The sequence below is a fragment of the Macrobrachium nipponense genome, chromosome 7 (genome assembly GCF_015104395.2).
Source record: "Macrobrachium nipponense isolate FS-2020 chromosome 7, ASM1510439v2, whole genome shotgun sequence".
Lineage (NCBI taxonomy): Eukaryota > Metazoa > Arthropoda > Malacostraca > Decapoda > Palaemonidae > Macrobrachium > Macrobrachium nipponense.
In genome coordinates this window covers 111,980,407-111,996,196 of record NC_061109.1, presented here as the reverse complement: position 1 = coordinate 111,996,196, position 15,790 = coordinate 111,980,407, and the positions used below count along the sequence as shown (strand labels likewise).

Here is a 15,790-nt window from a genome sequence, read left to right as displayed (position 1 = left end):
GCTCATCAACACCACTGAGTGTCCCATCATCCGTTCCTGGAACTCTTGAGAGTGAGGAACACTGCCTTGAGCTCCAGGACATTGATGTGAAGGTGCTTGTCGCGATGGTCCCACACACCTGCAGCCAGCAACTCCTCCAGGTGTGCGCCCCATCCCTCGGTCGACGCATCTGAGAACAGCAGCATCTCCGGGGTGGGGGGGAGTGCAGAGAGGCACTCCTCTTGCGAGGTTCCCGTCGTCCAGCCACCAGGCTAGGTCCTACCTCACCTCCTCCATGAGGGGCACGGGGAAGTACGGCGGGTCTCTTGCCTGTGACCAACACGCCTTTAGCCTCCACTGAAGAGACCGCAGGTGAAGACGCCTGTGAGGGACTAACTTCTCAAGAGATGACAGGTGACCAATCATGACCTGCCACTGCTGAGCTGGCTGCTCCTGTAGGAACAGGAACCGTCTGGCTGCCTCCCTGAACCTGCTGATCCGCGAGTCTGCGGGGAAGACTTGCTCTGCTACCATGTCGATCAGCATGCCCAGGTACTTCATCCTCTGCTTGGGCTCGAGATCTGACTTCTCGAAGTTCACCACGATCCTGAGATCGCGATAGAATTCGAGGAGTCGATCCCTGTCCTGTAGCAACTGCGAGCAGGAGCTCGCCAGGACCAGCCAATCGTCGAGATACCACAGAAGACATATCCCTACCGAATGGGCCCAACAAGCAGACACCAGAGTGAACACTCGCGTGAACACCTGTGGGGTGGTAGAGAGACCGAAACAAAGTGCCTGAATTGGTACACCGTCCTGTCAAGGATGAAGCGGAGGTACTTCCTCGAGGACTGGTGGATGGGTATCTGGAAATACGCATCCTTCAGGTCCACAGAAAGCATGAAGTTGTTCTCCCTGACAGAATCAAGCACTGAGCTTGTTGTTTCCATCGTGAACCGAGTCTGGTGAATGAACCGGTTCAAGGTGAGAGATCTATCACCGGGCGCCAGAAAAAGTCGGCATAGAAGCCCGCGACTGATCCCATACGATCTCCACAGCTTGTTTGCTCAGCATGGCTTCTACTTCCTGCCGAAGCGCTACGTCCCTGGCAGAACCAGGAACCTACGTCTGCTGATGGACTGGGTTGGAGGTGAGGGTTGGCCATGAGTCGAAGCAGATATCCCTCCCGAAGGACGTCCACTATCCTGGTCTCGGCTCCATAGTGCTACCAAGTTGCCCAATGGCTCGCCAGGCAACCCCCACTTCTGGCAGCAGGTGAGGGGAACCGCCCTGTTACCCTAGCATTTCCCCTTCTTCCCAGTTCCTCCTCGGGAGGAGGAGGACTGGGAGGAGGGCTGACGGTCACTCCTTACAGAGGAAGTCGAAGGCTGGGTCTTTCCTCTCAACTTTAAGGGGGCCCGCCGGCTAATGCCGTTTTTTTAACGACAGGACTTTGACATTTATACCACTTAATAAGGTGACTTGGGACATCTCCAAACCGACATATGATTTTCGCCTCTGACCTTTGGTTTTGTGACGCCAGGGCAATTTATCCCGAAAATAACCATTTTTCAAATTCTATCTCCTTCCTTGATATTTAATATTAAGACCTGGGATTACTACCATATATAGACCTGATGTAGACCTCCAATCAAATGGAGAGTTTTTTTCTAAAAGTAATTTTTTGCTAGATATGAATTTTTCAATATGGTAAAAAAATAAACCCTATAAATCACAAGAAAAAACATTATAAAAAAAAGACGAAACAAAAATTGGTAAAAGGGCTCATTTGATTGTTCTATAATGTCTTTCTGAGTTATATACCAAATTCCAATGTTATAGCTTTAAAACTAAGTGAGGAGATAGATTTTGAAGGTCAATAAGTATAGTTTTGAGATACGGGCGTTCAAAGTTTTCCTTCGTATTTCTATAAAGACAAAGTTAATAAATAATGATTATTATGAATGTATATTTCTTTTTTGTGTATTAATAAACCAAAACTATTTTATTATCATAATTCAATCATAATGATGATCCCTTTGCTCATATATCGTAGCCTGGGGCACTGCTTGAGGCAAGATGGGGCACTCCTTCCTACGTAACCCCCTCTCTCCCCACCCTTCACTAACTCGGCTTATTACAGCGAATTTTCTTCTGTATGTTAGCGCGAGATGTTTTCCTTGTATTTTCCTCTTTGGCATGATGACATTCTTGCCGAAACAAAGATAAACAAACGTAAATGCAAGAGAATGTCAGAGGTAAAACTCGAAGATGTACTCTTTTTACAAAGACAATTTAATAAATCATGATTATTATGAATTTCATATTCCATTTTGGGTATTAAAAAACCAAAGCTATGTTATTTATCATAAATGAAGATCTCTTTGCTCAAAGATTGTAACCCTCTGGGGCACAGTGTGACGTGTGCTGTCAGGCAAGAAGGGGCGTTACTAGGCGACCCTCCCTCTCTCTTCACTAACTACGCGTATATTACGATATTCGTAATAATACTCGAGCGATTTTCTTCGTCTGTATGTTAGCGAGATGTTTTCCTTGTCTTTTCCTCATTGGCATGATGAACTTCTTGCCAAAACATACATAAACATACGTAAATGCAAGCGGAATTTCACGAGGTGAAACTCGAACGTGTAATCTACTTGAAGTCTATGGTCCAACTGATTCATAATTGAACCAGATACTCGCAGTAACTCGCTTCTGCGAGCCACGGAATCTCTACAGATGCCATTCCTCACAATTTCTTTGCCAATAATTATGAAAAATTTATGATAACAGAAGAAATATTGTATTTTCTTGTACGGATGAATGTTTTAGGGTTATTGAGTTATGTTTGCTAATTACCTGTAACTACGAAAGTAAGAGGAATTTTGACGAAATATTTCGTATACGTATTCTCAATTGCCATATGAAGCTCCATGAATTTTTCATGACTTTGCATTTTTTGCCCTATACCACCATATATAGGGGTTCCGGCCGGCCCCCTTAACGAGGACGTCGTCTTAGCCGCAGAGGAAGCGCTAGCCAAGCTCCTAGGCTTAGCCACAGTGGCTCGAGGCTGCCCAGTCACCTTCGAAACTGCCTGGTGGACTAGGCAGTCACTGTCCTCAGTGCGCCGCTATTACACTGCAGCGTCCACCATCTCTCTGGGGAAGAGAGAGGAGGAACCCAGCACTGGTCCGTTTCTCAGACCCAAAGCTGCCTCACGCCCTGCTGCCCTGGTAACTCGAGTAGACTGCGTCCCTACGTCTCAGTAACAGGTTGGCCATCTGGTGGGCCAGGTAGGAGATCGCCCTACCCCCAGACTGACACAATCTCCCAAAAGCCATGTCCCCTTCGGGAGTGATGTTTCCCAAGGAGGCCGCAACCTTGGACACTGTGAGGGACCACAGGTCCACCCAGGAGACTGCTTGGAACGCTGCCATGGCAGTCGATTCCAAAGCCAGGTGTTGAAGAGACACACCCAGGGCTAGCCTAGCTAGCTCCGGGTTAACCTGTTTGGGCGGCAGCAGGTCCTCCGAAGGCACATAGAAGCGCCTCTGCCATGGTAGAGGAGGGGGAAGTAGCTCGGACGACCTGCCAGACCGAAGTGATCCCTCCTGTCTGGAGACAAGAGAGTCCACCTGGCCCAACACGCTGCCGGCCAAGGCTGATCGGGGCAGACCCACCGTCGTCCTGGGTTCCTTCTTAGGACCCCAAAACCACTCCAGCCTCAATGTAGCTCAGAGGGCGGAAGCACCGATCCTTCCCCGAGGTCATTGTGCTGACGAATCAGCGCGAAAACCTCTGCAAACAACCTCTGGATCTCGGGAGTGACTGCGTCCTGGGGAGATGGACTGTCAAGCCCATCCAGGGAGAATGCCTCCCGAGATCCTCCTCCTTCCACAGAAAGAACCAAGACAGACCCCTCTTGGTCTCCTCCAACCACTTGGACATACGATCTGGTCGGTCCCAAGACCGTGCCAGGTTCGTAGGCCCTCGTGGAAGGACCGCGAGAAGCGCCTCCTCACGGTTGCTCCTAATCGCCTCACTCCTCCGGGTGTAGCCCGAGGAGGTTGAAGGGATAAGAGAGGAAGACCTGATGCTTCCCCCTTGCCCGCCAGCAGAACCGGTGTGCTGGGGGGGCTGCAGGCGATCGCCAACCCGCGGTGACGATCGAGCTGCAGGCCTAGTCGCACGGTCTCCCTGGGGAGAACCGCTGGACCGAGCAAGGTAGCGACGGTCCCGGGCGTCAGGAGAGCTGCTACCAGTCACCCTATCCATCCGGTGGGAGCGACTGTCAGGAGACCGGCAGAGTCCACTGTCGTGGTGGGAGCGTGGCCTGTCCTCACGGCACGTCACGGTACCTGGCTGGTCCTGGCGACCGGGGGGGGGACCTCTTCCTCACCTCGGCCCACAAACGGTCTGGTGGGACAGTCGCGTCAACCCTGGGGACCGGCAGATCGCTACGAGAGCGATCATCGGTCTGGCGGGAGTCACCTGAGCGACTGCCACCAGTCTTCTGCTCCGTGCCTGGGTCCTGGCGGCAAGCAGGCTCGGCTGCCTGGACTCTGGCTGCACGGTCACCTGCGGGCAACCGTAAGACAGTTCCTGGTGCCGAGGCAGAACCTCTAGCACCAGAAGAAGAGGTACCGGTGTTAGCCGGTACCCCTCCGGTCCCCATCTTCTTCCTTGCAGAAAGAGAGACAGGCCCCGTTCCCGAAGGAACAGGAGGACCAGCGGAAGCCTCAGCTTTCCCACCGGAGTGGGACAGACCCTTAGAGGTCTCTGAGCGAGCCTTCTTAGGGGGGGAGGAGGCTACCTTCTTCTTCCTCGGCTGTGGGGCCTTGGAAGTCAAAGGGGAAGAGGCAGCTGCAGAGGTGGCTGCAGATGACAACGAAGACGACGACACCTTCCTCTTCTTCTTCGTCAGCTTCCTCAGGACCACCGTCAGATCCTCCATCCAGGACGGAGCTGGGGCAGTTGTCGAAGCAACAGGGCCCAGCTGCACCTGTCCAGAGGGACCTGCGGAGGGGGCAGCAACACCACAGGCTGGAGCGACGACGGCAGGAACTGGTACGGGAGCGGCAGCAACAGGAACTGGCGGCAGTACAGGAGCTAGCAGCATCACAACAGGCACTGGCGCAGGTCAAGCGGTAACTCTGGGTGACACTGAAAGTCAGGGGCTGGGGACGTGGGTAGCGAAAACCAGGGGGGGGGGCAGGCGGCGGGGTGATCTCCCTCCTATGATAACACGGCAGCAGAGCAAGGACTGCGGCTGTCGGTGTAACCATGGCCACGTGTTGAGTGTATACCAGGTGAGGAGGAGCTGCATACCCCGCCGTCAACACTGTTGTTGTCGTCGATGTCTCTGGTCCATGGGTGACCGGCCTGGATCCAAGCGCAGCCAGGTGGTACAGCAGCCCCTGAATACTCAGTGTGCCCAGGAGCCCAAGCAAGTACCAGACCTGCTCGAGATCGCCACCCTCGGCAGGCATACCTGAGGAAGGAAAAGTCGGGTTAATGGGGGGGGGGGGGGGGGGGGGGGGGGGGGGGGGGGGGGGGGGGGGTTCCTGCTCGCCGACACGTCCCTCAAAGGGGAAGGAGCCATACGCGGGAGCCGAGACAGAGGAAGGGAAGAGGAAGATCCGTCCATAACCAGGGAAATCGCTGGAGAGCCCTCTGACGACTCGTATCACTCCACTGGTCCCCGACCACGATACACATACATCACATCTCGGTGCGAGAGCCATTCGCTGCCCTCGGGCACTGAGTACACAAATCATGCAGGTCTACCTCGTTGAGAGACCTAAAGGCCCCACACCTACGGCCCTCCACACCAGGGCACAATCTGCGGCTGACTGGGGGGCGGGGGGGTCTCTCCGGCTCGTGGCCTTCCATTTCACCACGAATATCGATTTATACAAAGAAAAAACCAAGTACTTACAAGCTTTCACTTGCACAAGCACTACAGGGTTAAAGGCAAAAAGATTGTAGACTTCGTAGAGAAGTAACCAAAGCATACGACACAGCGGGCAGAGCAGCAAAGAGCACGTCTTGTTCCGATGGCAGCTGAAAGCAAAGATACACTTCACCTCCCAGTCAGGCGGGACACCCGACTATCGGACAAGCAGTTAACTACCGAACCACCTTGTTTGAAAGCTTACGACCCGGTTCCAGCTTGGCGCTGATTACATTCCCATACGTTAAAGGACCAAGGGTTTGTATAATGATCAGAACAAATTACATACCTGTGGTAGTCCTCGTTTCTTAGCCCTCATAGATACTTTGGCAGGGTCAGCTTGAGCCATTCGTCCATATTCTTCACAGTGCTCTTTGTCTTCGGCCCAAACATAACCTGTTATGTAATTTTTCATGAGTTTCTTAAAATATGCTGTTGTTGTAAGCAGCAAGTGAAATCCACTTGCATTAAAGTGCATGGGCAATAGTAATATGACAAATTTTTAATAAATTTGTACTTAATTCAAATAAAAGGTAAATACAATTTCTATAAAGTTTTATAAAAACAATTAAGAAATTTTTCCAAAAGAACATGTATTATATTAAAATTGGTCAATTCTACTTAACATACTCCTTCAGCTATTATATCCTCATGTATGAAACATGTTTGCATCTCCAGTAGCATGACATTAAAACAATAATAATGCTAGTTAATAATAATGCTAGTGTATCCTATTACTTTTAACTTGTATTTCAGCAATACTCAGATTGTTTTTAAATACTCCATGCCCATAACTGAAATTACAATATAAAACTTAAACCAAAGGCCAAGTGCTGGGACCTATGAGGTCATTCAGTACTGAAAGGGAAATAGAGTAAAAAGGGTTTTGGAGGTGTAACAGGAGGAAAACCTTGCAGTTGCAATACTAATTGTCAGGAGAGTATGGAAAGTAAAGATAAAAGAAAGACTAAAAACGTGAGTACAGTAAAAGGAATGAATGGGGTTGCAACTAGGGGCTGAGGTGCCAAGACTACACTACCCACCTACAGGGTCCATGCCCATGACTGATTACCACACAAATAATTTAAAATGAAAAGTGGAATGTTCATGTGCACCCTATTTCTTCCTTGCAGGGAATAATAAAGTCTGGGCTAGCTATATATACATCAAAATGGGGGTCTTTATGGTCTAGTTAAACTAGTTTACAATAACATCAACTAGGGTTAATGCCAGTCCATTACTTTCTACATGACTGATAACTGTAATGATGAGTCTGCAATGCAACAATAGAACAGTAATACCGCAGACTTTGAACTTAATCCGTTCCAGAAGGCTGGTTGATATATGATTTGTCAAAATATGAAACAAAAACATATGCCCATAAAAATAAAGGGAATCAGGATAATTTCGTTACAGCCAACCCAAAAAGTCCTCATTTTCACAATTTTTCTATTATTAATGTGTTCACAGTTAAATTAAGAGCGTAAAAAAAGTAATAAAAAACAGAACATGTATACGAAGTACAATGTAAGAAAAATTTTGTTTCCGTGTACAAATTACAAACTGTTCTATGAATGGTGTGCAACCAGCTGGGATGGAGGGAGGAGATATGGGAACCCTTTGAGGAAACCAAAACTTCGGTCAGCAGGCAAAGGTGATAGCAATATCAGCAATATCAATTTTTTTTCTCATTTCACAAGGATAATCAAAGCAAAGGAATCAATAGTGTGTGTGTGTGTGTGTGTCCCAGACTCGCCGTCATATAGGAGAGAGAGAGAGAGAGAAGAGAGAGAGAGGAGAGAGAGAGAGAGAGAGAGAGAGAGAGAGCAAGAATGATTATTGACATGTTTACACTTGGATCTTAAGTGCAAGAAGATTATTTATGTCACAACACATCAAGTTATTGTGGCAAACAGCAGAATTTCAAATATACAAGAGAATTTTACAAACAAATAAGTAATAAGTAAAGAATGCAAAAAAGAAAAGGAACGAGAGATTAAATAAATTTTCAAAGGGAAGTTGTTTAAACAATCGAAGGCACACAGAAGCTGAATGCAGCACCAATGTGTATATTATGGAGCCGAGTTACTTTTACAGTGCTAAAAAATCGTAAAAAGCAAGTGTCACTCGATAAATACGTATTTTACTGTAACAAAAAGAAGTGATTTGGGCAAATTGAGTGTAAGTGAAAGAAATGGGTGAATAATCATCCCAGCGCAGCAGGTAAGTCAGTGGGGGAAGCAGACCTGTCTCACCCATAACCCAACACCATCCCTTCCCTCCTCTCTATCGTCTCACACAGCGCACCAAAACATTGGCTTCAAGTAAGACTTCTTTTTATTTTTTCATTACTATTGTATTACATTTGATTGTTTTCATGTTTTATCATTATGTTACTATTGTGAAATAACATTTTATTTTTTTATGTGAACTGGTACTGCTTTTACATAAATATAATGTAATGATTTTACTGTCTCTTCTCCTTCTTTCCTTAAACAATATCAAAACACTTGATAAAACTTAAAATTACTCATTCATTATTCCTCAAAAATATAAACGCTCCCTCCTCCATCTGAAGTTATCGTGCATCGCCGCAATGACATACGATTTTCTTGATTGTTTATGTTAAATCTTATTACAAAAAGCTTTATTCTTTCATTTACTGTTTTGTTGAATTTGGTTATCATTAAACTAAACGGCCTCACTCACCGGACAGAACACTGGCTCATTTTAGACTTTTTTATATTTTTGTTTCTGTATTGCATTTGATTGTTTCCATATTTTATCATTATGTTAAATATATTGTGAAATTCCCATTTTTTATGAATTGTTATTGCTTTTACATATACAGTAATATTTTTTAACTCTCTTCTCCTTCTTTTCTCAATATCAACGCTCCCTCATTCAGTCTCAAGTCAGCTGAAAAAAGGATTTTGACGTAAGGAAAAATCTATTTCTGGGCGATTGGTTTGTGTCGCCAGCGAAATATCCTTTAATCCATTATTTCTAAGGTAAATGTACTAACACATACCAGAGAATAAATAAAATAAAGAAAAGGTCAGTACAACTGACTCGCTCACCCTCCAAGAGGGTGTCGGTATGAACACTATGGCGAGTGAGACCACTACCACGAACCGCTTGCCAATAGAAATCTCCCACTACAAAATCCCCCCAAGAGGGGAGCCGACCCACAGAGTGGGCAGCAACTACTACTACTCCATCCCATGCTGCCGACTGCTGCGCCTCTGGTGGCCATCCTGAGTTAGCAGACAATCTTGAGCGATGGGATGGGCAGGGCGGGATTTCGCTGGCGACACGAACCAATCGCCCAGAAATAGATTTTCCTTACGTCAAATCCCTTTTCTGGGCTCAGTTCGTGTCGCTGCCTGCGAAAAAATCGTACCAAGAGAAATAGCACAAGATTGTAAAGAATAACATCAAATAGACAAAAAGGGTCTCAAAGAAAAGATAACATAAAATAAAGAAATATAATTGCTAATAAATATACATATACACAATGATACAAAATTAGAAATATTACTTAAATTTAATTTAAACTTAATGCTAATAATATTTCTTAAATTTAACTTAAATTTAACATATATACAGGGCTTACATGGGATATATGTTGAAATCAGTATCTGTGTATAGATATTATGTACAAAGAACTCAAAGCAATTATAACAATAAAGTAAATAGAACAAATTTCAATAATAATATAAAAAGGAATGTATATGACTTAATATACAAAACCCGTAACCTTGTAAAATACGATGTGTCCCCCTAGCATAAAAATAAGGGGATCACATCAAAGAGATCATTATATACAATCAATTGTGATGACCCTAGCAAAAAAAATAAGGGGCACCCACTATACCATCATAAGAGCAGCTAAGACTCAAGGTAAACGTAGATGAACATGGCAGGTATCGACGAACTGTTGGGTGAGATAGGTAGGAAAGGAGGACTGGATCTTCTACTAAAGATTAAGCAAGGCGTCGGGGGAAACTATGTTACCCGCCGCAACTGCTGAAAATTTCAGAGCTTCCAAGGACTTTAAGTAATGACGCTTAAATACTGTCGGCGATTTCCATCCAGTATATTTTTTCAACTCATCGAAATTCATATGTTGAAAATAGTTAATTGAGGTGGCTACTGCCCTGACATCATGTGCTTTAGGGAAGGAGTCAGGATTGGCTTGCTTAATAAAGTACAGGATCTGCTGCCTGATGCCTTTAATAGATAAAGTACCCCACCTTTTTCTCTCTTAAAGAGAGGACCCGATGAGGATGAGGAGGTCCTGGGACAGAAAGGCTCGTAAGGTCGATACTGCGGGCAAAGAGAAATATCTTGTGGAAGGGGTACAACTTCCATGGTTCCCACCTCATCAAAGGATCTTCATTCTTTGCTATAAAACTACGTTCCGGAGAAAGTAGCACTTCCCCTGTGGGAAGAAATTCAATATGATCCGGATCCCTGGATAATGCCGACAGTTCTGAAATTCTAGCTCCTGAAGCCAAGCTTAATAAAAATAGAGTTTTTCTTAAGAGCATTATAAATGAACATGTGTCATTATCAGTTTCTGAAGCCAGCTTTAGGACATCATTTAAGAACCATGATACTGACGTAGGCCTTAGAGAAGGTCTAAGTCTAGCACAAGCCTTGGGAATAGACGAGAAGTAGGAGTCTGTCAAGTCTATGTTGAAACCAAATTGAAAAATCTTTTCAAGGCTGACTTGTTTGTCGTAATAGTGCTAGCTGCTAAGCCTTTTTCAAATAAAAAAAGACCTGAAAAAGGATATAGCTGAATTGATTGTCATGATTCTAATATCTGATTCTCTCAGGAAGGTTGCTAACTTTTTGACTGCAGCATATACTGTCTCAAAGTTGAATCTCTTTTATCAGATTCCAAGAAGAGAATATTTTGAGGATCAATATTCGCATCTCTTTTAGCTGCAAACTTCATGAAATCCATAAAGTTAGGGTTTTGAGAATTCCTGAGGAAGCGAACACAGTCTTCGTTTGCACTGACTGGGAGAGCCTGGGATTGGGAATTCGAAGAGGACGAAGACCCAGTTCCAGAATTAGAGGGTACCAATTGCTCTTCGGCCAGTCTGGGGCTACTAGAGCCACTTGACCCTTGATGTCCTGAGTTTGTTCAGCACTTCAGGAGAAGATTCACTGGAGGGAAGGACATAAATCTTCTCCCAGTTGTTCCAGTTCTAGGGCCAGGGCGTCCGTGGCATAGGCCAGAGGGTCCAGGTTGGGGGCCACATAACATGGGAGTTTGTGTTCGCTTGGGATGCGAAGAGATCACTTGTAGACCTGGAACTCTCTGAAGAATCCACCGGAACGAACTGTTGTCCAGTGACCATTCCGACTCCAGAGGAACTGATCGGGATAGAGCATCTGCTATGACGTTTCTCACTCCAGCTATATGGGTGGAGGAGAGGTGCCAACTGAACTGTCCGCCAGGGAGAAGATGGCTACCATGACATGATTTAGATGACGTGATTTGGAGCCTCCCCTCCCCTGTTTATACAATGGACTACCACTGCGCTGTCTAAGACTAGCTTTATGTGGGAGTTCTTTGGCGGACGTAACCTTCTTAGAGCCAAGAACACCGCCATTGCTTCCAGTACGTTTATGTGAAGCTGACGGAACTGGGGTGACCAGGTTCCTTGAACCTTCTTGAACTGAGAATATCCTCCCCAACCGCTTAACGAAGCGTCGTGTGGATGGTAATCCCCGGAGGAGGAAATTGAAGGGGTACTGATATTGACAAGTTCTTGACTTTTGCCCAAGGGCGTAGACGATTTCTGTAGAATCTGAGGGACTGAGGATAATTTGTCCCTGGACCTGACATTTGCTCGTGAGTGCCAGATTCTGGTTAGGTCTTTCAGTTTGGCTTTCATCAAGATGTTTGTCACTGATGCAAACTGGAGTGAACCCAGAATCCTTTCTTGGGTTCTCCTTGAAGCAAGTTTGTGTCCTAGAAATTGCTTTACTGACTTCGCTATTTCTTTCCTCTTGGCTGATGGAATCGACAGAGTATGGGAGGATAGATTCCATTGAATGCCCAGCCACTGAAAGTTTGACTCCGGAGTGAGTCTTGATTTGGTCCTGTTTATCTTGAAGCTAGATATTCCAGGAACTGGATTACTTTCAGTGTTGCTTTGTGGCATTCCTCGACTGTTGGAGCCCAAATTAGCCAATCGTCGAGATACGCTACTACCATAATCCCTTGCGATCTTAGTTGTGGACGACCACTTCCGCCAACTTCGTGAAACACCCTGGGTGCTACGTTGAGACCGAAGGGAACTACCTTGAAGGAGAATGCCTGATCTCCTATCTTGAAGCCCAGATACGGGCGAAAGTGTCTTGCAATAGGGATATGATAGTATGCGTCTGTAAGATCGATAGAGGTGGTGACGGCCCCACGGGGAAGTAAGGTCCGCACCTGCGAGATGGTGAGCATCTTGAACTTGTCGCAGCGAATGGCCAAGTTTAAGCGGGACAAGTCTAAGATTACCCTTCTTTTTTGTGAGCCTTTCTTGGAAGGAACGCTGAACAAGCGCCCTTGAAACTTTAATCTGTTGACTCTCGCTATTGCTCCTTTCTGAAGGAGGTCCTCCGCATACTCCGTCAATTCTTTGGATGGAAGTTGGCGGAAAGGTCTGGGTGGGGGCGGATTCGCCACCCAACTCCAACCCAGGCCTTTCGACACAATGCTTTGTGCCCATTTGCTGAATCCCCACCGGTGGCGGAAGAGAAAACAGCCTCCCTCCTACCTGGAAGTCCTCATTGATGTTGGTAGCCTCCGCGGCCTCCCCTGAAGTGTTTACCTCTATTAAGGGACCCTCCCGATCCTCTCTGACGAAAAGGATCGCTTACCTCTGCCTCCCCTTACCCGAGCGGTCATACTTCTGAAAGGCCTGGCCTTCGAACACTTGGTTGAAGGCTGGGGTAGGACAGCGTAAGAGGTGGAAGGTTGAGGCTGGGGGGAAATCACATAAATAGGCTGTGATTGAGCCTTGGAGGTAGAGGGTTGGGCTGCCTGCACCAACGGAACAGCCGAAACAGGCTGGGCAAACCGTTGCTGTTTCTTTTGGTAAGGCTGGAAACGTCTGGGTTTCTTCTGAGCCTTACCCCTGACAGCTTGATCTTGGCGTCTCTTTGCCGTGAGACCCCAACGATCCTTAAGGCTTTGGTTAAGCCTCGTAAGCCTCTGCCTGGACCTCCTTTACCATTGCATCTGGGAAGAGGTCTGCTCCCCAGATGTTTGATGAAAGCAACTATTCGGTTCATGCCGAATAGTTGCTTCTTGGAGGACTGCTTCCGACAGTTTGTTCTGGCTGTGGCGAACTCGAACATGTCAGACTGCACCGTTTGAGTCAGTGACTTGGTGATTAGCTTGAACAGTGGCTCGGAACCATAAGAAATGGTAGCCACCTCAGTCATGGCCATGGTGTTGAGAGACCTGGCCAGCCTAGACTTGGCATCAAATTCTGCCTGAATGAGGCTATCTGGAAGTCTAGGCAGCTTCTCACCAAAACTGCTCCATAGCACAGTCTGGTTTGAGTTTGCCCGCAGAAAAAGTGTTGGGCAGGTCTTCCCACAAATCTCCGGTTGAGGGAAGTAAAGGAGATGTAGGGTCCGCTTCCTTTAGCTGCGGTAACGAGTCCCCCTTTTGGGCGGCTGGGTGGGATAGTGACCGTAGCAATCTTTGTCAAGAAAGGAAGCGGAGTACCCTCTTCCATTGTGAAGATTGTGAATGGACTCTTAAAAGGCTGTATTTTAGTGTTTGAACAATCCATGTCCTCTAAGCACCTGAGCCATTCTCTTTGAGCCTGGTCACGTGAATAGAGGACTGTCTCTTTAGGGACCTTATCATCTCGTGTCATGGCAGCAGCGGTGAGCCTGGCGTAGCCGATGAATGGCGGTTGGAGATCTTCGGGTAGAACTCGAAGTCCTCAATCCTTCGAGTTCCACATTCCGGGATAGAAATAAGCCCGTCTTGGAAGGGGGCGTATGACGCCACTCTCCAGGGATTGTTCATGCTGAACGGAGGCAGAGAGTCATATGGTGGCAACTGAGCTATCCCTGTGCCGAGAGGTGGGGGAGTAGCTAGCGGAGCTTGGCTTAGTCCGGCGATGATATTATCCTGGAGTTGATCCTATCAGACAACCGGGAGAACATCTGTTCCATACTGTTCTTGAGAGACCCAACCAGATCCCCATGTGTTGCAACAGGCCAGCATTGGGATCCAAAGCCGGAGCTGCTGCGGAGGTGGACAGGTAGCTCTGAACAGGAACCAAAGGAAGTGGAGAAACGGTTGACTCCGCTGGAGTGTGTGATCTCTACTTGGAGGATCTACTCCTTGAGGATTTGGAGCCGGACCCAGAAGCTCTAGACCTCTCTGCTCCGGGGTTTGTAGCCGGAGACTTGCGAGATGTTGACGCCGACGACGTCTTTTTAGACGACGACGACGTCTTACTCAAGGTTTTAACACCGTTTGTCCTTTGACCTTAGGTCTAACAGAAGCATCAGGAGAAGTATAAAGTTCGGCTCCTGTAAAGCCTTGGAAGGAAGCTGGAGAGTTTGCAGGAGTAGAAGATCCAGTGGCGCCCAAGGGAAGCCCTTGGGCGTCCAACGTACTCACCTCGACCAACAGGTCGTCAACACCTACCATCGGTTCAATGTTCAAGTCCAGTGTCGCGACTTCCGACGAGATGTCCTGGCCTGGATCAGTCAACGAAGCGGCGAGCTGCTGCTGAATTAGCGCAATAGTCGGGGCCGCCTCTGCTGGGTCGACGTAGCCCGTTGACTTGCCGACCGGGGAAGATCAGGACCGCCAACCTCTTCTCAAGTATGTAGGGCTGACCCTTGGCGGCGTTCTTCCCAAAACCGCCGAGCCCAGGCCCAGCAGGGTTGCCAGTGCGGTGTCTCTAACAGCCGGAGCCTGGAAGAGAGGGTATTTGTTAGTTTTTTAAGATTAAACTTAAAATTAAAACTTAAGTAAAAGGTTAACTTAAAATTATAGGGGATGCGAGATCCCATATAAAATTAGCTTAAGTTTAAGATAAGATTAAAATTAAACTTAAGAACTATATCTGTAGGGATTGAGTAACGGAGTTGGAATACTTACCCCGTCTAAGAGCTGGCTCACCAGATCATAGCAAATTGTGCAGGTCTCGTGAAACCAGACTTGGAGGTTCCCGTGCGGAGTCGCGCATGGGAGCATGGGACCGGCAGACTTCATGCCCACAGGGGTCCTGGAGCATGGCATTGCATCCCGGATGCTCACAGTTGGTGGTCTGTAAGTGAAAAGACACATGAGCATCCTAAAAGATATCACTTACAGGCTAAAGGTTAAAAGAACTCCGTTGCATGCCGGAGCGCGAAAAAATTTCGGGCATAACCCCTCCTTACCGCCTGAATAGGCTATAACCACGGAGAGATCCGGTGTGAGCATGCAATGGAGGGAAGGTTTAATGTAGCTTAAATTAAACTTAATATAGTTTAAATTAAATACTAATCTTAAACCTATAAACATGGGGACGTACCGGGACTAAGTCCGGTGCGTGGCGGAGCGTGTCGCGTATATCAGCGCGACGGTAGTGGTTAGTAGAGACCAAACTGTATGCCGCAGTCCGCCCGTCAGGGTGAACTAGCACCTTTCCACGTGGATGCCGGAGCTCCGGTAGATAAAGAGCCCCAGTAATAAGGTGGGAAAGGGCGCGAGGGCAAACAGACTCGAGCTAGCAAACGGAGCGACGGAGTAACGACGGAGGGGGGGGAAAGGCCAGTCCCCCCCCCCCCTTACCCCCCCCCCTTAGTCATCCGAGCGTACCG

The 15,790-nt window shown here is 47.3% G+C and overlaps 1 protein-coding gene across 1 annotated transcript in view; it reads right to left on the bottom strand.

Moving 5' to 3' along the window:
- The window catches only part of LOC135217673 (RNA-splicing ligase RtcB homolog), a 117,379-nt gene that overhangs the window by 50,790 nt on the left and 50,799 nt on the right, over nt 1-15,790 (bottom strand). The window contains exon 8 of the mRNA XM_064253642.1: nt 6,225-6,416. Coding sequence (XP_064109712.1) covers nt 6,225-6,416 — 192 coding nt within the window. The remainder of the gene's footprint in view (nt 1-6,224; nt 6,417-15,790) is intronic.